The sequence below is a fragment of the Macaca thibetana genome, chromosome 18 (assembly GCF_024542745.1).
Source record: "Macaca thibetana thibetana isolate TM-01 chromosome 18, ASM2454274v1, whole genome shotgun sequence".
Lineage (NCBI taxonomy): Eukaryota > Metazoa > Chordata > Mammalia > Primates > Cercopithecidae > Macaca > Macaca thibetana.
In genome coordinates this window covers 26041050-26066007 of record NC_065595.1, presented here as the reverse complement: position 1 = coordinate 26066007, position 24958 = coordinate 26041050, and the positions used below count along the sequence as shown (strand labels likewise).

The 24958-nt window shown below is 34.1% G+C and overlaps 2 protein-coding genes across 12 annotated transcripts in view; one reads left to right on the top strand and one right to left on the bottom strand.

Moving 5' to 3' along the window:
- The window catches only part of STARD6 (StAR related lipid transfer domain containing 6), a 29164-nt gene extending 29026 nt beyond the window's left edge, over positions 1-138 (bottom strand). For 3 of the 4 annotated variants that reach the window (XM_050767894.1, XM_050767892.1, XM_050767891.1), the window contains exon 1: positions 14-138. The gene's annotated coding sequence lies outside the window, so the exon portion shown is untranslated. The remainder of the gene's footprint in view (positions 1-13) is intronic. The other variant, XM_050767895.1, reaches the window with a different exon arrangement.
- C18H18orf54 (chromosome 18 C18orf54 homolog) lies at positions 131-24644 on the top strand. 8 transcript variants are annotated; one of them, XM_050767879.1, is made up of 9 exons: positions 139-346; positions 1950-2076; positions 2757-3085; positions 3876-4664; positions 5000-5150; positions 7949-8051; positions 14877-15008; positions 16712-16782; positions 20802-24644. In XM_050767879.1, the coding sequence occupies exons 3-9, from the start codon at positions 2803-2805 to the stop codon at positions 20872-20874; spliced, it is 1602 nt and encodes a 533-aa protein (XP_050623836.1). In that variant the 5' UTR covers positions 139-346; positions 1950-2076; positions 2757-2802; the 3' UTR covers positions 20875-24644. The 8 variants fall into 8 exon arrangements, with proteins under 8 accessions (XP_050623842.1, XP_050623840.1, XP_050623837.1 ...); XM_050767878.1 differs by having other exon boundaries at positions 139-1086; XM_050767884.1 differs by having other exon boundaries at positions 141-1086; positions 3876-4124.
- Positions 24645-24958: the final 314 nt, after the last annotated feature.

The following is a 24958-nucleotide window of genomic DNA, read 5'->3' as shown; positions in this document are numbered from 1 at the left end:
GGAGAAACAGCACCTTCCAGCAGGGGTCGCGACCTAACGCTCCACAGCATCCTCTTCTCCGCTCTGGCCGCTTCCTCGCCTCCCCTAGCGCCCGGCGCCCCACTGCCGCGCGTGCGCACCGCAGGCCGGCGCCATGTTGGGGCGGTTTGAAAGCGAGGGCGGGCGTTGAGCTCTGCTGTGACGGCTGAGTAAGCTGCGAGTGAGGCGAGCCTTGAGGCGGGGCGGTGTCCGGGTTCGGGATGCTTTGCGGTGTCTCGAGTTGGGTAAAGGCCTGAGCTTTCGGCGGAGAGCTGTGGAAGTGTGCGGTTTTTTTGTTTTGTTTTATTTTTATTTTGGGGCCTTAGAGGTGAGTTAGGCCGGGAAGGACGGTGTCTTTTCGAGGGTTGTCCCATCCTGTGACAGCCGAGAAAAGGCGAAAGGAGAGTGGCGAGGAAAGAGGAGGAGACGTTTCCTGAGGGAGGGCGCTTGTGGAGTCTCTGTGGAAGGAGGAACACTGTAGGGGGAGTGCCCCCCGGACGAGGCAGGGTCGCGGTACGCGGCGGAGGGGCCTGACACAGGCGTTTGGGGACCTGAGGCGGCGACGGGAAGAGGCTTGCGCTCTGGGTCTGTCGCTTCCGAACACTTCTCCTTCAGTCCATTGCGGCGCTCGCCCTGGTTGCTGAATAAATGGTTTCGGAGTGAAAAGCACCTCTTTGAAGACCTTGTCTGTGTCTGTGACTGCCGGGCGGTGGAACATCAAAGGGAGGGTGTCGCCTGATTGGGGCTGGAAAAGTTGGAATTCAGAGCGCCCGGTAGGGGAAAGATGCGCAGCGCGGGGTGCGGGCGACCTTCGCTGACCAGTCGTGGGTTCCTGGCTTTCTGCTGCTGAGTAAACAAACGTTCCCTTTCCTAACTTAGGAGTCACAGCTATTTCCAAGAGTTGTTCTTAATTTCCTGTGCGATATTCCCATTGGCTATTTGACACTGAACGTTCTGTTTTTGAATCAAAGGTAGTTGAAATTTCTTGTCAATAAGTTTAAAATTCTGTTTTTCTGCGTGATGGATTTTCTTTTGAAGATTCGAACTGAAGCCTGTACAGAGGAAATGGTAAGATATATGGGATTTGCGTGAGATATATGGGATTCAAAATAATCCTGTGGCTGAAGTGGGAAGAAGTGGGTGGGTCCATACCCACCTTCAGCCACAATTGGGATCTGTTCAGTGATTGTTGGAAGCAGGATAATGAGTGCATAGGGGTTTATTGAATGATTCTACTTTTGCGTACACTTTTGGGGAAAAGTTGGAAAACTTTTCATAATAAAACTTAAATTTTGCATTTTCTTTTTGTCTGTCCTGTGTGCTGAAATAACTAGTAAATGTTATCATCCACTTACGGATACCAATACAACAGCTTTCTCTTTTAAGGTTTTGTAAAATAAAATCAGTAGCCTGTTCGGCATTCAAAGAGGGAAAACGTTTGGTCAGGCTTATCCAAACAAATTTATTTGAGTGAATTTAAACTTCTTTAAATAAAAGGGATACGAAAAAGGTGAAGCTGGCTTAGTTTAGCCATTCGTCAGAGATAATACCAGTATTACAGCATTCAGAGAAATCAATGAGACGAAACAACTGTTACCTCCTTATGTTCTGCCATTTGCACTGACCACGGTCAGATCTCTTGTAATGGCCATTGTATGCTCTAACGCTGTGGTAGGATGATGTTTTACTTTGTCTCTTATTTAATAAGAAAAGTTTCGATATTTTAAAGCCAAATTTAATAGTTACTAAGATTACAAGTTGTTATAACTTAAATATTTCTAAAATTATAGCCAAAAATTAAACATTATAACATCATAGCATATGTTAAGTCCTCAACAATACTTTTTTAGTATAGGAAATCAATTGCTTTAATTTTAAAAAGAATGTCATCATGGACTGAATTAGTGCCGGTTCGTTCTGTTATTTCTTAGGTTTTCAAATATGCATCCTATTACTGTACTGAGGTGGACAGGGATTCTCTCAATTTTAAGAACGGACAAGCAGTAAGAAGAACACGTTGAGTTGATTTTCACATTATTTAAGCTTCCTTTAAAAGAGGTGAGCTGAATCCATTTAACATAAGAATTGAAAATAGGGAGGGTGGTAGCAAAAAACGAAGGTCAGGAAATGGTTATTAACTATGTTAGGAAACGTGCATATTGCTAGCTCATTCCAGAATAAGACCTACAGTTTATTTACAGTTAAATGTTGTAAATGTACTAGCATTTATAACATTGAAAGTAAATATTCTCCTTTGTTCCTTCTTCTTTTGAATACTTCATTTGATGGCTTTAAAAAATTATTGAGCACTATTATCTGCAGCACATGGTGGTAGGCTTATGATTTGAAAAATATTGTGTATAGGGGAATTTTAGGTATTGTGATGTCATAGAATATATCACCATAAGGGAAAAGACTATTCGTAAGTAGTTTTTAGGACTTTTTAAGGAGTGAGTACTCTTTCCTTGGTCTTTTCCATGTATATTCTCAGATTATTTTTGTATACATACTTCCAGGCACGTGGTAGGTACTCACAAAATGTTTTCTAAATCATTGATTAAGAAATTCACAATAATAAAGATAACAAAAAATCTACAATTCCAAACAAGGAGTGTCTGTTATAGATAATGGATTTTATTCTTTAAAGAAAATTATGAAAGGTTTACATATTTAGTAATTTTGTTTGTATATGGTCACTATTTTAATTGGCACCTTAACATTTTGTTTTTGTATTACAGTTGTTTTTAAGGGAAATGAATAGAAATAATCCACTGTGAAGAAGCCATGGCAAAATCAAAGACAAAACATAGACTTTGTTCTCGAGAATCTTCAGTATCTTCGCTGCTGGCAAGCTGCAGCCTGAGTGATAGTAATTCCTCTAATTCTGATGGCTCTTATCACTATAAAGATAAGCTGTACAGATCTGCTTCTCAAGCTCTACAGGCTTATATTGATGATTTTGATCTAAGCCAAATGTATCCTGGTACCAGTACTGGAAAAATTAACATTGATGAGGATTTTACTAATATGTCACAGTTCTGCAACTATATTTACAAACCAAACAATGGTATGCTTTTATTTTTTATGTTTTCTTTATGTTCATATGTTTTGAAGCATTTGAGAGATGTACTGTAGTATTGTAAAGTTTGACATTATTTTTGTTATTTTTGAGTAAAAATAACTTATAATATTGAGATCTGGGTATTTTTGTAAAATGATTATATAATTCTCTATGGAACAGTAATATTCACAAGATGTTAAGAGTTTGTCCATAATAAAGCTTCCTTGAAGACAGGTTTGGAAAATGCAGTTGTTGATAAGCCAATTACTACTTTACTGAACACTTACAGAACGACCCTAGAATAGAAAAAGTTTGTGTTCAGTTCTTAGGGGTATGTGGTCAGTATATTCCAGAAGAAAAGAATGAGAAGAGCTGTTATCTATGTGTAATCCATGCCATTGCAGGGTTTGTAGGTGAGAAAACAAGTTATTTTTCCACCTAGTTTAATAGCATATTTTTTTCTAAGCTACAGCCAATATTGAGTGACCAGTGTTACTGTGATTATATTAGTGTATCAAATATGTCTAGATGAAAAAAGTTGAAGAAACAGTAAATTCGAGAACACAGGAAAATTCAGGAGGTTGGAGAGAAACATGCAGAAATTAACACAGAATGAAGAATCGTGAGAAAAGCACATCCTATTTTATCAACCTATACCTTTTTATACTTTTAATCGAAACTTTAGTGAGGATAAGGGGAAAGCAGCAAAATGACTCTTAAATTCTTAATTCTCATTTACTGTTGGATATTATAAAATATTTGTATGTAATAAACAGAACTGTTCTTTGTTTTTCAGCTTTTGAAAACCTTGATCACAAAAAGCACTCAAACTTCATCTCCTGTAGAAGACAGACTATTAATGACATAGACTCCATGAGCCTAACAACTGATGATCTATTAAGACTCCCAGCAGATGGATCATTTTCTTATACTTATGTTGGACCGAGTCACCGAACGAACAAGAAAAACAAGAAATGCCATGGAAGACTGGGTTCATCGGACGTTGAGAAGAATCCAAATTTTCAAGGACCCTCCACTCCCGTGGGCAAGGATAACTTTGTTACTCCTGTTGTATGCACAAATATAAATGGAAAGCAATGTGGTAGGCTAAAAAACCCAAAACTTATGAATAGGACTAATAATTGCATTTCTGAATCATCTTTGTCTTTTCCCAAGAAATCGTCTTTCAAGGACAGTTCAGAACACAGTCTTGAAAAGAATTATCCAAGATGGCTCACTAGCCAGAAATCTGACCTTAATGTTTCAGGGATAACTAGTATACCTGATTTCAAATACCCAGTCTGGCTCCACAATCAAGACTTGCTACCTGATGCAAATAGTCAAAGGGTTTGTCAAATATTTAAAGATGATCAGTGTTCCCATAGACACAGTCATCAGGCACAAGGAACTTCTCAGCTTATGAATAAATTAGATTGTTTTGAATATGCTTTTGAACCCTCAAACTTTTCAAATTCCTTGAGCGATGATAAAGAATTAGTTAATGAATACAAATGTGATTTTGAACATAGTCAATGTGAATGTGAGAATCCACTTCTCCCAGGACAATCCACAAAGCCATTCAGTGGTAATACTTTGTTTATAGCTTATAGTTCTTTTTCTTTTTTTTTAAACCAAAAGAAATGCTGTAAGTTGATGTGATATCTGGGAGCTTTTATGTTTTGTTTTCATGTCATACATCTTTTTAAAATGCTTATAATCTTCACATACAGCATTTTGTACCTAGAATATGTCTTTTCTCCCATTTTTTTCTTTGCTTGAGATGTCACATTGTAACATAATTTGCTGTTATAGATGAATGTACATTCCAAATGATCAGAACTCTTGTTGACTTTGTGAGATCTTGCTATGCTTTACATTAATTTTTTTCTTTAAGGATTAATAGTCATCTTTTACAATTAGGTGACAAAATTGAATTGCTTATCTTGAAGGCCAAGAGAAATCTAGAGCAGTGTACTGAAGAATTACCAAAGTCCATGAAAAAGGATGACAGTCCTTGCTCATTAGATAAACTTGAAGCAGAAAGATCATGGGAAAATATTCCTGTTACTTTGTAAGTAAGTGACAATGGAAAAACTGTTTAGTTTTCCAAATGAAAAATGTCATGTGAATATCTGATTTATATTTAAATGAATGGTGATTAATAATATTGTAATTCCATAGAACATAGCTTTGTGTTACTTGCTTTAAATTTCATTTTTCGTTTATTACCACAAGATGGTATGATGTTTCATAACCTTAGGTACTTTATATAACATCTGTCTTGGTTACGTGTTCATTTTGTTTCATTATAAAATATTGATAAGCATCTTAATATGAGGGATTAGAACCAGAAACAATTATTTTGCAGAGTAGGGTTATGAAATTCTTGTTATTTTCTTCTGACTTAAAGCTTTTCCTCTGTTCCTCTATATTCTCTCCATATAATGGAGTTACAAATTTCTTTTTTTTTTTTTTTTTTGAGATGGAGTCTTGTTCTGTCACCCAGGCTGGAATGCAGTGGCACCATCTCGGCTCACTGCAACCTCCGCTTCCTGGGTTCAAGCCATTCTCCTGCCCTCCTGCCTCAGCCTCCCCAGTAGCTGGGATTACAGGCCTGCACCACCATGCCCAGCTAATTTTTGTAGTTTTAGTAGAGACGGGGTTTCACCATGTTGGCCAGGCTGGTCTCGAACTCCTGACCTCGTGATCCTCCTGCCTCGGCCTCCCAAAGTGCTGGGATTACAGGCTTGAGCCACTGTGCCTGGCCTAGAGTTACAGATTTCTTATTGTTTACATTTTACTTTCCCTTTTAGTTGTTGTTTTCCTTAAATGATGGTACATTTTTTATTATCAGAAATGCCTTATTGCTAACCCCATATCATGCCTTAGGCTTTGATAATTTATTATCTTTAGTTGTCTAAACTTTCATTCTGTTATAGACAGAGTCTATTAGTTCCTGGATTCTTTTTTTTTATTCTCAGTTGATTGTCTGTTTTCAGAATGTAGACATTGACTATAATTCCAATTTAGAAGCCTACCTATGGCCTTGTACAATTTACTTGACTTCTCTAAACTTTAAAGATGGAGAAATAATGTCTGCTTCAGGGTTATTGTGAGGATTAATTTGACTAGAAAATGAATATAAAGTTTCTGACCTAGAATGAGCTCTCTTATAAATTTTAGTAGTGATGATGATTATCTAGAATATTTTGTTTTCTCCTTTTAGCTTAATTTCTCCATATATATTTCATATATATCACATATATATCATATATTTCATATATATGTTGAGATATATATATTTAAACTTAGGTTGATAATGAGTTCATGTAATGCTTAACTTCTCTTATCCTTCTTGTTTCCTAGTTGCTTATTTTATCACTTGTTCTGTGTATTAATAAAGTATCATAGCTGCAATACTTTGATTTTAATTGGAACCAAAATGGGCAAGCAAGTAGTATCAGAGGTGCTTAAAATTTTTGAATGTACTTAATGTATTTTATAATTTGATAATGTAACTTCTAACTTGTATAATTAATACTATCAATAGTTTGGCTGAGTACCTTGCATATAACAATTCAATTTGGAAGACTGAATTTATATTGTGATGGGAATGTTTGTAGATAAAACTAGTGATGAATTGCTGAGAAGGAATAGATCTCAGTTTGAGATTGACAAATTATTATCAACCTGTCATCAAAAACAAAATGGAATAGGAGTACTCAAGGTAGTATTTTAAGTGGTAGAGCAAAACCACAATCAGATCATTGCTTTTTTAAAACAGCTATTATGGAAAAGCTCAAATAAATTACGAAAGTAGAATAACATAATGAACCTCTATGTACTCTTTACCCGTCTTCAACAGTGTGGTAAATGTTTTTTAATAACAGATGGGCAGATCTACAAAGTGTTAGTAAAGAATCGGAGAAAGGACTACCTGATAGTATGAAAGAGCTTGTGAATTAGAAATCAAATATGTCAATAAAGAAGCATGCTTATTAAGAAAAACATCAGCATTGTGTAAATGTTAAAAAAAGATTCTTAGATATCTGAGTTCTTGAGTTACAAACATACCTTATAGTGATGTAAGAATAAGAGAGAAATAGGTTGAATTCATTTTTGTGATTAATAGAATTGGATTCTTGGAACATTCTTATTTTTGCTGGGGATACCCTTTCCTCTACTACCCCGTGAATATCAGGAAAAAAATGGGTATTTATTAAATGTACTAGGTACATAGAAAATTAATTCAGTTTATGCAATATATCTGTGAGATAGATGGGACTACAAATGTTGAAACTGAAATTCAGATAAATTACCTAAGGTCATACAATGAGTGGGACTGAGATTGCATGCAGGAATGTTAATTTCAGAATTCTTTTTCCAGAATAATCTGTCCTTTATGTTAATACCAGTTATAAAGGGGAAGTCTGTTCTGTTGCCTTCAAGTAGGAGAACATTTAACTGCCATTCTAGTAAAAACTTTTAATAGTTCATGGGGTTGTTGATTATTATCTGGTAACAATGTTTAATTGGAAAAATGTACTGTTTATTTCAAACAAGGTGAACTTGTGGAGCATAGTCTATAGTTCAGGCCTTGTTTAGCTGAATGCTGATATCTTCAGTTTCTTCATAGTGTTTACTTAAAACTTGAAAAGAGAAGCAGGGAGATAAGAAGGGGTTGGATTCTGGTATCAGTTTAGGGAGAAGGTAAGGGAATTACCATACAACATTAATATGGATCATATCCATGATGATTATTTCTTGGTGATTACTTGTATTTAAATGAGAATTCTTAAATCATGTACTGTTTACTTTTTAGAAATTGGGAACGTAATTACTATCTTGCATCCTTTAAATCCTGTTTAGCAAATCTCCTATTCCTGTTAACTCTGATGATAGTCCTCAACAAACTTCAAGGGCAAAGAGTGCTACAGGGGTTCTTGAAGACTTTCTAAATAATGATAATCAGGTAGGTGAAATTAAAAGTTTTAAAACTTATTAAAAAATTTATGAATAATATGTAGATACTAATTTTTAAGTTACTTAGATAATTTAAAGTAAAAGAGACTCAAATCTCCTCTCAAATACACATAATTCCTTCCAGAATTATTGATTATATTATTTTTTATAATATTTAAGATTTTAAAATTAACACATAATGATCATACATATCTGGGATACATGGTGATGTGATACACCATGAATATACAGTGATCAAATCAGGGTAATTTGCATACCATCAGCGCAAATATTTATCATTTCTTTGTGTTGGGAACTTTCAAAAATCCTCTCTTTAATGTATTTGGAAATATATAATAATTTATTGTTAGTTATAGTTAGCTGATACTGCTTTAGAACACTAGGACTTATTTTTTCTATCTAGCTATAATTTTTTTATCCTTTAAGCAATCTCTCTCTATTCCTTACCTCCCTCCTACCTTTCCCAGTCTCCAGTAACCACTGTTCTACTCTTTACTTCTATGAGATAAGCTAGTAAGCTTTCCCATGTAAATGGGAACTATGATATTTATCTTTCTGCTCCTAGCTTATTTTACCTAACATAATGTCCTCCAGAGTGATACATTTTGTCACGAATGACAGGATTTCTTTCTTTTTGAATATATATATATATATATATATATATATATTTTTTTTTTTTTTTTTTTTTTTTGAGACAGAGTCTTGCTCTGTCACCCAGAGTGGAGAAGAGTGGTGCGATCTCGGCTCACTGCAAGCCCTGCCTCCCGGGTTAATGCCATTCTCCTGCTTCAGCCTCCTGAGTAGCTGGGACTACAGGCGCCCACCACCACACCTGGCTGATTTTTTTTTTTTTTTTTTTTTTTTTTTTTTGTATTTTTAGTAGAGACGGGGTTTCACCGTGTCAGCCAGGATGGTCTTGATCTCCTGACCTTGTGATCCGCCCGCCTTGGCCTCCCAAAGTGCCGGGTTTACAGGCTTCAGCCGCTGCGCCTGGCCCAGCTGAACAATATTCTGTTGTATATATATGTCACATTTTCTTTACCCTTCTATCTGTTGATGGATACTTAAGTTGAGTCTGTATCTTGACTATTGTGAATAATGCTGCAGTAATGGATAATACTAATTTATATTCCACAAGTGATTATTTCTTAAAGGTAAGTTGTAATGGGAAATCTTAAACCATAATAATGACCTTCTTTGTCTCTTTCTACAATTGTTGACTTAGTCTGATTTGTCTTATATAAGTAAAGCTACTCCTACTTGCTTTTGGTTACCACTTGTGTGGAATATCTTTCTCCATTCTTTCACTTTAAGTCTATGTGTATCTTTAAAGGTGAATGGAGTTTCTTGTAGGCAACATATAGTTGGACAATGTTATTTTTATCTACTCAGGAAGTCCATTTCAAATTTTAACTGGGGAATTCAATTTGTTCACATTCAAGGTTAATATTGATAAGTGAGGACATATTCCTGTCATTTTGTTTACTGTACTCTGGTCATTTTATATGTTCTTTCTTCCTTTTTTCCCCTCATATTATCATTATGGTTTGGTGGTTTTCTGTAGTAGTGTTTTATTCTTTTCCCTCTGCTAGTAAGTTTTATATTTCCATGTGTTTTCATGATAGTGATTATCTTTTTGCTTCCAGATGTAGAATTCCCCTGAGCATTTCTTGTAAGGCAGGTCTAGTAGTGGTGAATTCTGTTGGTTTTGGTTACATAAGAAAGAGTTTATTTCTCTTTCATTTCTGAAGGAAAGCTTGGCTGGACATAGTATCTTGGCTTGTGATATTTTTTTCGACCCTTTTAATATATCATCCCATCCTCTCCTGGCCTTTAAGGTTTCTGCAGAGATATCCACTGTCGGTCTAATGGGAACTCCCTTACATGTGACTTGATGGTTTTCTCTTGCTGTTTTTAGAATTGCCTTTGCGGTGTAACCATAATGTGCCTCTGGGAGGCTGTTTTTAGCTTAAATCTACTGGGGGCCATTGAGCTTACTGGATTTGAATGTCCATATCTCTTCCCAGATGTGGGAAATTTTCAGCTATGATTTCATTAAATAGGTTTTCTGTGCCTTTTGACTTCTCTTCTCCTTGTGGAATTCCCATGGTAAGACATTTGTTCATTTTATAGTACCCTTCAAGTCTTGTAGGCTTTCTTTACTCTTTTTCCTTCTCTGATGGGGTAATTTCAAGTGACTTATCCTCAAGTTCAGAGATTCTTTGTCTATTTTATCAAGTCTATTAAGCTCTCTATTGTATTTTAAAATTTCATTCATTGAATTCTTCACTGCATATTTTCTGTTTGGTTCTTTTTTATGTTTTCTGTTTGTTGACTTTGTTGCTCATATTGTGAATCGTTTTCCTGATTTGGTCAAATTATCTCTCTGTGGTTTTTTTGTATCATTGATTTAAAAAAAAAAAAAAAGATTTTGAATTCTTTTCCCACCAATCTGCTGATTTCCTTTTCATTGGAGTCTGTTACTAGAGTTATTATATTCCTTTGGTGGTGTCATATTTTCTTGGTTTTTCATGTTTCTTGTGTTTGTTTGTTGGTATCTGTGCATCTTTCTGAATTATTTTCTGTGTGTTTTGTTGATGTTTGCTGTGTTTTCTTTGAACAGCTATTTTGAATTCTTTGTTTGCCAGATCATCTGCAGGTCTGTAGGATCAGTCACTTGTTTTGTAGAGGTTTTCTGTTTGGATTTGTCTGAAGTTTTCTCATGATTAGAATGAGGTTATGCATTTTTGGCAAGAATGCTGAAGAAGTGATGTGCTGTTCTCACTGCATCATGCTCATTATATATTTATATCATTAATATATTGATAAATTAATGCAATAATAGTAATATGTAATAAAGATAGAATATGTAAAAACTGGTTGTATTAACTTTGAACACTTAGTTAAAGGTGATCTTTATCCTTAGTAAAGATACTGATTCTACTTGTAATTATTAAATATCTTAGAAAGAACTTTGAGACTTTGCAGATATCCTGTTTCTCCTCAAACTTTCGTCTACTAATTTTAGTATCCATTTGTGAATCCTGTCTTGTTTCTATATTAACTGAAAACCTTGTATAATGAAAAACTATCTTTTCCTTTATATTTGTTTAGTAAATTATATTATACAGATTCACTAATTTATTTTATTCTTGGTTTAGAGTACAGTATAATTAGTTATGCTGCTGTTGAAATTGTTTCAGGTTAGGCCATTAGGAGTTCCTTCATGTTGGCTCCTGTGTCCTTTTTACATGTCTCCATTCTTTTTTGAGCAGTTCTTTGAGGACCCATGGTTCTTTGTGTTGGAAAACGGCATTTAGAAACTAGGATCTAGGCATTAGTTGTGCTGAGTGCTACTAAGGTGTTGTTCATTATAAACTATGTCAGCAGGAAGATCTAGGAAACAAGTTTACCAACCCACACATACTCACATATGTACATTTTTTAATCTGTTGATCTGTGTACATATATGTGTATATGTGTGTGTACCTATAAATAAACACATATATGTATAAAATCATGAGTTTGTATTGATACCTCTGATTCCAGTCTAATACCATGGTTTGTTTTAGCTTTTCCCACTCCCTATTTGTAACTTTCTCCTCCTATGAGAATCCTTTCATTATCTACAGTAAGTTTGTTTGTTCAGTCTTATTATACATGCAAAGTAGTTTTAGAATTGCTAACCCATATTCCTCTAATTAACGAATTTACTAACTAGATTACATTATTTGTCTATTGCTTTTTTTTTTTTTTTTTTTTTTTTTTTTTTTTTTGTGACAGAGTCTCACTCTGTCTCCCTAGGCTAGAGCACAGTGGCACAATCTCTGCTCACTGCAGCCTTTGCTCCCAGGTTCAAGCAATTCTCCTGCCTTAGCCTCCCGAGTAGCTGGAATTACAGGCACCCACCATACCCGCCTAATTTTTATATTTTTAGTAGAGGCAGGGTTTCACCATATTGGCCAGGCTGGTCTTGAACTCCTGACCTCAAGTGATCCACCTGCCTCAACCTCCCAAAGTGTTGGGATTACATGCGTGAGCCACCACACCCAGCTAAATATTGCTCTTTTGATCTTTAGCCTTATAACATCATATCAAAATACTGTTTTCCAGAGTTACTTAGGTTAATTATTTTCTTCCCAACTCCCTTTGGTGTGGTTGTGCTGTTTATTTATAATACTGTTAGTTGGTTCATTTGTCTTTGTATACAGTTGGTCCTCTGTATGTGTGGGTTCCACATCCGTAGATTCAACCAACTGCAAATTGAAAATGTGGAGAATAATAATAAACATAACAATACAACAGTAAAACATAATTTAAAACACAGTATGCAAGTATTTATGTACTGTTGACGTTGTATATTATTTATTAAAAGTAATCTAGAGATGATTTAAAGTTTACAGGAAGATATGCATAGGTTATATAGAAATACTGTGCCATTTTATAATCAGGGACTTGAACTTCCTTGAACTTTTTTTTTTTTTTTTTTTTTTTTTTTTGAGACGGAGTCTCACCCTGCTGCCCAGGCTGGAGTGCAGTGGCACGATTTCGGCTCACTGCAAGCTCCACCTCCCGGGTTCTGGCCATTCTCCTGCCTCAGCCCCCTGAGTAGCTGAGACTATGGGCGTCCACCACCACGCCTGGCTAATTTTTTTTGTATTTTCAGTAGAGATGGGGTTTCACCATGTTAGCCAGGATGGTCTCGATCTCCTGACCTCGTGATCCGCCCACCTTGGCCTCCCAAAGTGCTGGGATTACAGGCGTGAGCCACCACACCCGGCCTTCCTTGAACTTTTATATTCACACAAGGTCCTGCAAACAGTCTCCCAAGAAGCCAGCGATGACTGTATATTGGGTTCTCCTCTTGTTCTGCTTGGTTTAAATAATTTGTTTTTTGAATGTATGAAATGTCACTATGGTTCTAAGAGTCAGAGATATACAGAGATGTACCCAGAGACATTTACTAGCAGGTGTCAATGACAAGTCTCAGAACAAATTGTATTATCCATACAATATTTTTAAAACATTCATTAACAGTGGCACAAACAGTTCGTATGTTTTCTAGTTTTCTGTCTTCTTTTGATACTGTGACCACTACTTTGCATGAAAATCACTCAGCTCAGGCATAAATTCCAGAGGCAGCCTTTTGTAACTATTATGGTTGGCATAAGGCAGCCGAAGTTCTAAAATAAGATAGTGGCTGGATGCAGAACATTTGGAGATTATGCCTCAGATGCTGTCTCCCAGGGTGTAGGAGTATATCCTAACTGGATCCTTTTACCCTGTTTTTTTTTTTTTTTTTTTTTTTTTTTAATGTTTTTATATTGTTGTGGTAAAATATACATAACATAGAATTTACCATTTTAATCATTTTTAAGTGTACAGTTCTGTGGCATTAAGTACCTTCACATTGTGTGTAGCTATCACCATTGTCCATCACCAGAACTTTATCTTCTCAAACTGAAACTTTGTACTCATTAAACTCTAACTCCCTATTTCCCCCTCTCCCCAGCCCCTGGTAAGTAGCTTTTTACTTTCTGTCCCTATGGACTTGGTACTGTAGGAACCTTGTATAAGAATAATCATTATATATGTATCTTGTTGTGACTGGCTTATTTTGATTAGCATAATGTCTTTAAGGATCATGTATGTTGTAGCATTTGTCAAAATTTCCTTTCTTTTTTAGATTGAACAATTTTCCATTGTATGTATGTGCCACATTTTGTTTATTCATTTACCCGTTGTTGGACTCTTGGGTTGCCTCCATCTTTTGGCTATTGTGAATAATTTTGCTGTGAACATGGGTATACAAATATCTACCCAAATCCCTGCTTTCACTTCTTTTGGATATATACCTAGGAGGGAAATTGCAAGATCATTCAGTAATTCTATGTTTAATTTCTTGTGGAATTCCTGTACTGTTTTCTACAATGGCTATGGCATTTTACCTTTTCACTCCCTGTTTCTTATATCCTGTTCTGTAACTGTGGAAATGTCTTTAAAATCTTTTTAGCCATACTGCTTACTTTGAGTATCTTATGCTAATCAACAACTTTCTATAGAATTGAAGTTTAAATAGTACTTATGGTGCACAGTCTATGCTAAAATATATTAAATTACAGACATCTGTAGAGTCCTATTTGCTACGTGGTAAATAGCTATTAGGACACAGAAACTCATTTGAAAGATGTAAACTAATAGACTGATAAGACTTTTAAAAAGAAATTTTAAAATATCCCTCACCAATTATCTTAAAAGAATCCTGACCATCTTATGTGTCTGAAGCACTGCTGCATTCTTTGAACACAAATAAGGTCAGTGGTAATCGAGCTGTGAGTGTTATTTAGGTAGAAGGAACGTATGGCTCATGAAGAGGTGAAAAGCTAGCATTCTGTTATAAAAACATGTTTTAAAGTGTGCAGAGAATACTGTATTTGAAATTTTGGTCCTTGATCAGCTGAAAAGAACATGTTGGCTTACCTGTCCTCTGAAGACCTTTCATTTCATTTAAAATTTGTGATTTTGAATGTTCTAAATTAATTTGTCATAAATATAAACGTGCATTATTTATTTTAAAAAAGCAGTGACTAGAAAGGATATGCCAAACTGTTAATCATGATTGTCTCTAAGTAACTTCACCTGGGGCTTCGGAATAGGGAAGTGGTGAGTTACAATTTTGATTTTTTAAAATATTGACATATATTGTTTGGATTTTTACATTGGTTTTCTATTAGGGGAAATTAATACAAAATAAAACTCTTCTTTCCCTGAGTTTGGATGGTTAACCTTATACTATCAACTGTTTTAACCTTAGAGCTGTACTCTTTCTGGAGGCAAACATCATGGTCCTGTTGAAGCCCTGAAACAAATGTTATTTAACCTTCAAGCAGTACAAGAACGTTTTAATCAAAATAAGGCCACAGAGCCAAAAGAAGAGATTAAACAAGTAAGCACAAACATGATTTATGAATTGAGATTTGTGAATTTGTATAAAGATTTTTTCTACATTTCTTAATAGACCTACTTATAGTTTCATGTTAGTAAGCATGCCATATACACATGTTGTAAGTGGCAGTAGTATTCTTTTTTGTTAGGAAGTAATGTACTCAACATTTAATTCTGTTTGATTTCTGTAGGTGTTTATCTCTAAACAGATTGTTCTATTTAACTTATGGTTATAAATCCAACATCTTATTTAGTTATGATGATGTTACAACTATAGTATCAAAGGGTTTTAAGAGTTGTTTTGTAATGCTCTACAAAATTAATCTATATGGCCCATCTTCTGGTAGTTATATTCGGGGAGACCTGGAAAACTTTTTCAACATTAGATTCCTCCACACACCTTTGTCATTTGAAATTTAATTTTGTTGCTGTGTGTTTATTGGCTGTTATGAATACAGTCATATCAAGTTTTATTTTAAAGCCATTTTATTTTTTCAATTTGTGTATTTCCCGGGAATTTGAAAATCTGTTTCTGTTTTGGACTGCCATTCTACATGATGAATTTTTTCCCACAAAGGTATAGTGTTTAAGAACATAGAGTTTCTGTTTTCCCAAATGTGATAGTGAATTATAATTCTGTCACTTACTAGCAAGTGCAATATTTGTGCAAATCATTTAACCTCTTTAGTTTCAGTTTCCTATTTAAAAAATTACTGATTTTTAATTGACAATATATATATATTTTGGATGTACAACATGATGTTTTGAAACATCATGGAATGGCTAGGGGAGCTAATTACCTCACGTACTTTTTGTGGAGAACATGTAAAATCTACTCCATTAGTAATTTTCAAGTATACGATATGTTGTTTTTAATTTTAGTCACCGTGTTGTAGAATAGATCTCTTGACCTTATTCTTCTCACCTAACTGAAATGTTGTATCCTCTGACAAACATCTCTGCAACTCCCCTGTCCCCACACCCAGATTCTACCTAGAAGTGAGATTATTATTTAGTGTCTGTCTTTCTATGCTGGGCTTATTTTATTGATCAATTTCTTTTTCTGTACAGTGAGGATGTTGAGAAGATATATATATATATATATATATATAAAAATATAGATAGATATATGTGTATATATATAGTTTGTTGAGACAAACTATATAAAGTACTTAGTATAGTGCTTGGTACATGGTAAATACTCAATAAATGATGGCTGTTTTTATTGTCATTGTTTTATTGTTATTCAGTAGATATATGAAATTCAGTTTTCATTACAAATGAGTGGATCAGCTTTTGAGAACCTTCATAGTCTGCTCATTTGAGTTGTATTTCTTAATTTCTGTCCTTACATTCTAATAATCATAACGTTAATATGTAATCTATCCTTCTTTCCCCTCTTGTTTTAAACATCATTGAGATACAAACCTGTTCAGTAAAGTCATAATTTTAAGCCAAGACTTGATTTTTAATGGACACATGTGTAGAAGTATACTTTAGGACAGTTGAAAAATGGTTGTTAGTTGGAATGTTTTTACAATAAATGAAAAATAAAAATATTTAATGTTCTTTTGAAAATTATTAGAATTCTTTGGAAATGTAGAAAATATTTTTTAATGTTTTAATCACATTGTAAATACCATTTAATTTTATAGTTATATAATATTTTTAATATTTTTTAATATTTGGTGTTTTTAATAATAGGTTTCAGAAGATGATTTCTCTAAATTACAGTTGAAGGAAAGTATGATTCCTATTACCAGGTCGCTTCAGAAGTAAGTATTCTTTACTAATATGGATGTGAATCCATCTTAGCCATTCCTCTGACTCAAATCAAAGTTACAGGGTAGAAATAAGTAGTTTTAAGAGTAGCACTACTAGGCATATTTAAGCTTCTTGGAGCACACTGTTTAATTACACTAAAAAACATTGTTTTCTTTTAAACTTGTGCTTTTTCCATTCAAAATGTCCTAAGGACCTAATGAGATAGCCTTAGACCTCTAAAATATAATGGATATGAATGACTCATTTTTGAGTAGTAATAGCAACAATTTATGATAGTATTTTTGTGAGTATCCTATAACAGGAACTTGTATGAAATGTGTTTTCATATATTCTCCCTAGAATAAATTTAATAATAAATGGATCATTATTTGGAACATCACTACAGAAATCTAAAGTAGATATAATGACCTGGATATAAAGATAGGTCTAATTTTCTTAGTTACATTATCTTAAATAATAAAATGGAGAAAAATACAAGTTGTTTCTATAGTCATAATATCGACAGAAAAGAATGGTATTTATTTTGGAGTTTTTGTGTGACTATAAAGTGTCCTCAGAAGATGGAATACTGAGCTTAGGAAATACTGAGATTAAAAGTTTCTGCTCTAATCACACCGTTTGACGTGGCTGCCTTTTAAACTTTGAGAATTTGCTTAGGCTTCTGTGATCTAAGGAAATGGTGGAAAAATAAAACACTAGACATGTAAACTTATGAATCTAATTGTCACAAATGTGTATATAGTTTTCATAGTTAAAATATATCATGTAAGATAATTTTTTTCTCTCTACTTAATTTATTATCTTTAGGGTATAAATAATGCACCTTTGTTTGTAGCTTGCCATAGTACTGGGGTATAATGTTCCATACCTAATAGAATTCAGTGAATAATGATAGTAGTAGCTAACATTGAATATTTACCAAACGTCAGTATTCTAAGTGTTATTGAATATAATTCATGTGATCTTCACAACCTTATGCGGTATTATTATTATTTTCATAATACAGATCAGAGAATAGGCATGGAGTAGTAAAGTAACTTGTCCAGTGTTGCATAGCTAGTAAGAGGAAGAAGGGTGATTCAGACTAGGTAGTCTGATTTGAAAGTCTGTATTTTTAACACTCGTCTCATTAATAATAGTGATGAATTATTCATTGAGACTAAGTACAGGGCCTCAGTTGATCATCTAGTATGAAGACTTCATTCTGCTTTAAAATTTGAGGTGAATGACCATAGGTTTTCCATTGCTCTTTAAAGCATTGATACTGAACTTGTCACAGACCTAAATGTGTTTTCTGAGGTAATGTACATATCCTAGATGTTTTTCCTGGTGAAAACAAACACTGTATTGCAAGTCATTAAATCACCACAAAAATCAATACTGATCTATAAGTGCTTTTACCATTTGCTAGAATTTTTTTAATAGTAACTTTTTTACTACTATAAGCAATCAAGTCTTACCTGTATATGGAGTTTCATTTTTAGAGAGAGTAAGTTTTATGTTTTGTTACATGGCCTTTAGTTATTAATTCTGTTGTATTAATTGGAGCACTCTTAATTTGTCTTTACATTCAGAAGTATTATCAGTAAGACATTTGTACTGTAATGAAGTAAGCTTACACTTAGAAAAGTTATTTTCAGTCTCAAGATTAACTGTTTTAAGGACAATTTAAATTTAATTCTTTCTCAGAATTCCTTTTTCTGGCTGCAAAATATTCTGGTTAGCTATATGGTCATCTTTTCATACTTCAGCTATTTCAAATGTATTTCAAAATTTCTAAAATATTTCCAAAATCTTTCAAAAGTTACTGATTATACTTTGTAGGTTTTATTGGCCTTTCCTAAGCTAAAAGTCCTATTATGGCTCTTTACATTCCTCAAATAACAGTTTTTGTTTTTAATAATTTGGGTGGCTTCATAGGTGGAAATTGAACAATGAGATCACTTGGACACAGGAAGGGGAACATCACACACCGGGGCCTGTTGTGGGGAGGGGGGAGGGGGAAGGGACAGCATTAGGAGATATACCTAATGTAAATGATGAGTTAATGGGTGCAGCACACCAACATGGCACATGTGTACATATGTAACAAACCTGCACGTTGTGCACATGTACCCTAGAACTTAAAGTATAATAATAATAAAATAATAATAATAATTTGGGTGGCTAACCAGTTTTAAGATATCTTTCATTACCCATAGGGAACTGTAAGCTAGTAGTCTGGCCTTTGTTTAGTCCCTTAAGTACTCAGTTTTCTTATATTCTTTAAGTGGAAACATGTGCTCTCTAGGAAGACTCATTGGAGCTGGGATTACAGGTGCATGCCACCACGCCCGGCTAATTTTTGTATTTTTAGTAGAGATGGGGTTTCGCCATGTTGGCCAGGCTGGTCTTGAACTTCTGACCTAGGGTGATCCACCCACCTCAGCCTCCCAAAGTGCTGAGATTACAGGACTGGCCACCACCTCCAGCCGAATGTTTTAAAATTTTAGTTATTTTGCCTCTGATTGGTTAGTAGCTTTGGGTGAATTATTGTCACTTAGTCAATGAAGGTGGGAATCTCAAAAATTAACTGAAGTTGCCAAGAAAGGTGGGAGAATTGAGAGTCTTCTTATTACATTTGAGTAAAAGTGTCCAAGAAGTATAGAGTACAGGGAAATAGATATACATGCAGTAATTAATGCTACTAGTTTCCTTCCATCTCCTTGTCCTGGATAAACTGGAAGATGCAGTTTATTATACATTTATTGAACAACTTCTATGTGTTAGAGACTATAGAATAGAGTGTTGTAGTCGTTACCTTTCTGCTCACCATAAGTGGAAATTACTGACATTAGAGGTTATTACACAGCTTATGTTTTTTTTCTTTTTTACATTTAATTGTGTTTTTTTTTTAGATGGAGTTTCGCTTTTGTTGCCCAGGCTGGAGGCTGGAGTACAGTGGCACGATCTTGGCTCACTGCAATCTCCACCTCCTGGGTTCAAGCGATTCTCCTGCGTCAGCCTCCTGAGTAGCTGGGATTGCAGACGCCTGCCACCACGCCTGGCTAATTGTCTTTTGTATTTTTAATAGAGATGGGGTTTCACCACGTTGGCCAGGTTGGTCTCAAACTCCTGACCTCAGGTGATCTGCCCATCCCAGTCTCCCAAAGTGCATGGATTACAGGTGTGAGCCACTGCTTCTGGCCCTTCCTGCACATCTTAATTACTATATTGTCACTCTGTTTTTCCTTAATATCTTTCATATTTATTAAAGATCTGAAATATGACTAATTAACTGACGTTTTCTGAGTGGTCCTCCAGGAACTGAAAGATAGGGGAGAGAAAAACTGAAAAAATATAATTAGAGAAGGCTTGGAAAGTTAAGGGCCTCTTTTCTTGGTTTGAGGAATGATTGAGTTTTCTCCACTGAGACCTGCAATACAGTCTTGGCATTATTTTAGAGAAAAATCTAGGTTGTTGGTATAACACCATATTATATAGGCTTGTTGGAGTAGTTAGCAGCTTCTCCTACACTCAATAAAAATGAGTTTTGTTTAGATCTGTAACTAATCCTTAAATGCTATTTAAAAAATAGCTATCTTGAATATAAATGTTAAAAATAATTTCTGTATTTTACTTCTTAACTAATACACAGGATACCAAAAGCAAAGGTGTCATTTCACAGAGCTCTAGTGAAAATTACTTGAAAAAAGTGTATTTGTTAAGTGTGATACAACTGATACCTATTGTTTCTTGTTAGGGCACTTGGCAGACTATCTTAAAAAAAGTTAATGTCAAAAAATGTAATTGTTAAAGTAAATGTTTATAGAACTTTAAATTATTTTAACCCTCAGTTATTCACATCTCAAGGTTTTATAAGAAATAAGTCTCAACGTTTATATAAATTTACTTCTCATACCAATTTTGAAGTTAATAATCAACTTTATTTTATTTTATTTTGCTGTCTGCATTGGCTATTCAGTTCTTAATAATTGGTTTACAGTGTGTTTTATACTTTTTAATGAAGGGCTTTGCACCATTTATCTCGCCTGAGAGACCTGGTTGATGATACCAATGGAGAACAGTCACCGAAAATGTGAAGAGGAAAATGAAACTGTTACCACAATAGTCACCACAGAACAAATAGGCATTTTTTCTGTTACTTAAACTGACAAAGTAAATATAAGCCATACATTATTTTTTGATTGGTTCAAGGATTATGTATTTCTAAAACACTAAACTTGAAAATACCCATAGGTTTTAGGACCTGTCTTCATTTTGTGCCAACATACTAGAATGTGAACTGCGAGGATCCACAATATATCCTAAAGTCTTACTTTCATCTTCTCGCCAGCAAATGTCTCATATTTAAAGATGGATGACTTCTATTCTTGAAGCCTACCTGGATTTAACCTTCTTCAGCATCCTCAACATTTTATTATCTGGTTCAGGATCATTAAGAAACTTACTGGTTTTTATCCAAAATCTTTTATGTGAAATAGACTTTTTTTTAGATATAGTTAGCATCACTTAAACAGCTTAAAGGAATATCAAAATTGTTATTGTATATGTCATCTATGCAGAAGTCTGTTACTTTGAAATTTTCATAAATTTAATATTTAAGATACATTGTATTTGAAAATTGCATTAATAGTGGAGTGATACAGTGTTAAAAGGAATGTTGTGACATTCAAGAGAACCTCCTCATTTAATTAGTACTTTGATTCTGTGTAAGATAATATTGATAATGCTTGACAGTTTCCAAACCTTTTTTTGGAGGGATATTTAAGAATTTAATATTTCAATATTAGGTTGTTTCTCAGATTTTAATTTTGGGGTTAGCTCAAACTGGTGAAAACTATGACTCAATGGCCAATTGCTTTATGAAATTTGATAATTAAAACTTAAAATGAATATGGAAAATCAGAAAGCAACTCTGTATTTTAGAGCAATTTTGTAAGAGTTGTATTTTCTTTAACACAATCTCTAGTCTTAAGTTTGTCTCTAGCTGGAACCGAACAAAGCTCTGTAATTTTTACCAAGCACTTATTATTGATACTTCTTATAAGTAGTAAGCATCTTTATTAACACAACTGAGAATTAAGTCATAAAACATAACTAATACAGCACATTACAGCCTGATGAAATTAAAGAATGTGTATATATAACTAGCACAGATTAACACTTCACCCAAATGATAGCGTTTTTCCTCAGTAGATTTATTGTCAAATAGGAATTTCTAAGCACATTGAGTCAAAGCATTTTTTCCAAGTTAATAAAGCATCATTTAACATCTTTGTTAGAGGTGACACGTCAAACACTACAGTGAGCTCTGTGGGATTTTTTGTTGTTTTTTTTTTTTTTTTTTTTTTTTTTTTTTTGCCAGTGAGTTTTTTACCATGCTGCTCTGACCAGTTTGAGAGGCAATCACCAACGGATTTGTTTTCTTTATTCTGTGGAGATGTTTTTGCCACTGACACTGTTTTCTGATTATAGTCTGCTTCATAGAAAATAGCCTGCATAAACAAACAAGGAATTACTTTGAAATTAAAGTATGCCTGACTATTAAAAATGCAGAGTTTAGGTGGGTAAACATCAGGTAGGTCTGGGTGGGTCATGTTCTAGGCCTAGAAAAATCCACTGTTAGACAAGTTCTAAAGAAGGCAAGGAGATAAAGGCATCAGGTGGTAACTTCTAATTGAATATTATATGTTGATCATACATAATATATACTATGCCTGGAAATTGTAATGACTGAAAAGCACCTATTTGGTTAGTGCTCCTATTCATGAGACTGTATCTCCAATACTAAATGAGATAAGCCTGTTCTAAAATCTTATAGCCAGTATTTTAAGAAACTTGATTATACTTACCAAAGGAACATTGTTTTCTCTTGTTTTAAATATGGAGAGGTTTAATCCTTTACCTAACAAAGGAATTAATTTTAGCAAAATGATTCATTCCAACCTTCTTATAAGAAATCTCTGGGAGAGTCAACTAAGAAAAACAACGAATCTAAGTAATAAACATTCAAGAAATACTCTAAGTAAGAGATTTAATTACAATTTTAATATCTCAGGGTTCTTTTTAGGTTTCCAGGGGAAAAGAGCAGGATAATAGTGTGGAGACTGCTAAGTTGAGAATTTAAAAGAAATGAGAACATAAAATTTTTTAAATTGCATTGTGAATGTAAAATTTTTATCTTTTGCTCTCACTCTTTTAGATGTGTTGAGAAAATGTTAAATAGAAAAAAGTAAGAAATTTTAATAAGATGTTTCAGATCTTTGAGTATGAAAAATATAACAAAAAAGCCTAATTTCAAAAGACTATTTGAGATCAAGGGACAATGGTGTGACCAGTATGAAGGGTCAAGACTGAAATATATTGTCTTTACTATCAAGAACTCTACTTTCAGTTTTTTCTCACAGTTAATTTCAGCTTCATAGAGTTTTCTGACCAAATTAAAAAACACTGTTTTCTTGGGTTTGTTTTGGGTATATGTCATTATAGTTATGTTATTTCTTATTGAAATTTATAATTGTGGGGTTTTTTTTATTGTTTTAGTATTTAATGGTGTATAATGTGTTATTAAATTATATGTAGTTATACCAAAATGTTGCCTGAAGATAAATCATGACAAGGTCCCATGTTTATTTCTATGTTATAGATACCTGGAATTGATCTTGTAGATTTGAATTTTTGTTTCATTTTTTTCTGTCCCACCCTTCGCTCTGTATATCTCAGAACATTTTTGGTAGAAGTGCTATCCAGAAGTGAACTTGTCAAAAGGCAAGTAGCATGAAAGGAGACAGAAGAAGCAACAGGCCAATACAGAGGATAATTTCTGAGCACTTGAAGTTTCTTCAAATGTGCAAGACTGTGTGTCTTCCTATTAGATGTATGAATTGGATATTTCATGCCTAATTAAATGTGTTGGATTGCAGTGCCTATCATACAGCGATTGGAGTAAATTGAGGCCTAATCCTGAACATATTGTAGAGCATATTGTTAGATATTTTTCCTGTGATATTTGAAGTTATTATTTTCCCATTTCCTTTTTCTTTTTTTCTTTGTAATCATATGTCCCTAAGATTGTTTTCCTTTTTTGGACCAAAAACAAAAACAAAAACTTAGCTTTTTATCCTCCCAGTGTATTCTGCATTGTCCTTACCCTAGATCAGCCCCTTCTGTGTAACAGTTTTTCTCACAATGTAGCAACTTTTATCTACCCTTCAGTACCTTCACTGGGACTAGTTCATTCATTTTCAAATAGCTATTTCAACCTTTAACCTCTCCTGTCTTTGTCTTTTACACAGAAGCCAGAGTGACTGGTCTTGGCAAGACTCTGTTGTGTATCACCACTGTAACCTTAGTGATTTGTTTCAGCAAATTTGCTGTAGTTCAATTGCTTTACTCAGATTCCCCCAAACTTTATATGTGTATTCTCACCTTTGTGTATATTATTTCTCATGCATGAAATACTCAATTTTTATTCTTTTATCTAAAGCTTACTCTACATTTCTTTAAAGCTCTGACCAAGTATTTTATTTTGTCCCTAAACATTCTAACTATCCACCAAACTGTGGTAAGTTGGCTTTTCTTTTTCCTTCCCCTGTCATTTATTTACCTGTTATATTTCATTTTAATATTTTGGATGGTACCTCTTATACTATGTTGTATTCCTAGACAAGGAAATGTATATCAAAATATGTTAGATGATTGATGGTTTTATCTCCTCGATGATAGAACTTTTTATACTGCTTTACAGAATCAAGAAAAAGTAAAGTGTATTTTACATAGTGGTTTTAAGTATTGACTGATTGATATTCTAAACCTGGTTTCCTGTATAAAGTTGTAAGTTCAAGATAAAGAGACCACATTCTTATTTGAGGTTCTGGAAATCCTTTATTTCTTTTTTTAAAACATTTTGATAACTTTTTGAAAAATTTAAACCTTTTTAAGAGCAATTTGAGGCTCACAGCAAAATGAAGAGGAAAATAATCTGCACAGAGATTTCCCATATACCTCCTGCTCCTGCATATGCACGACCTCCCCTTTTCATTGTCTGCCACCAGAGTGGTGAACAATTGATAAACCCACACTGAATCATCATAATCACCGAGAGTCCATAGTTCACGTCAGGGTTCACTCTTGATGTACATTCTGTGAGTTTGGACAGACGTA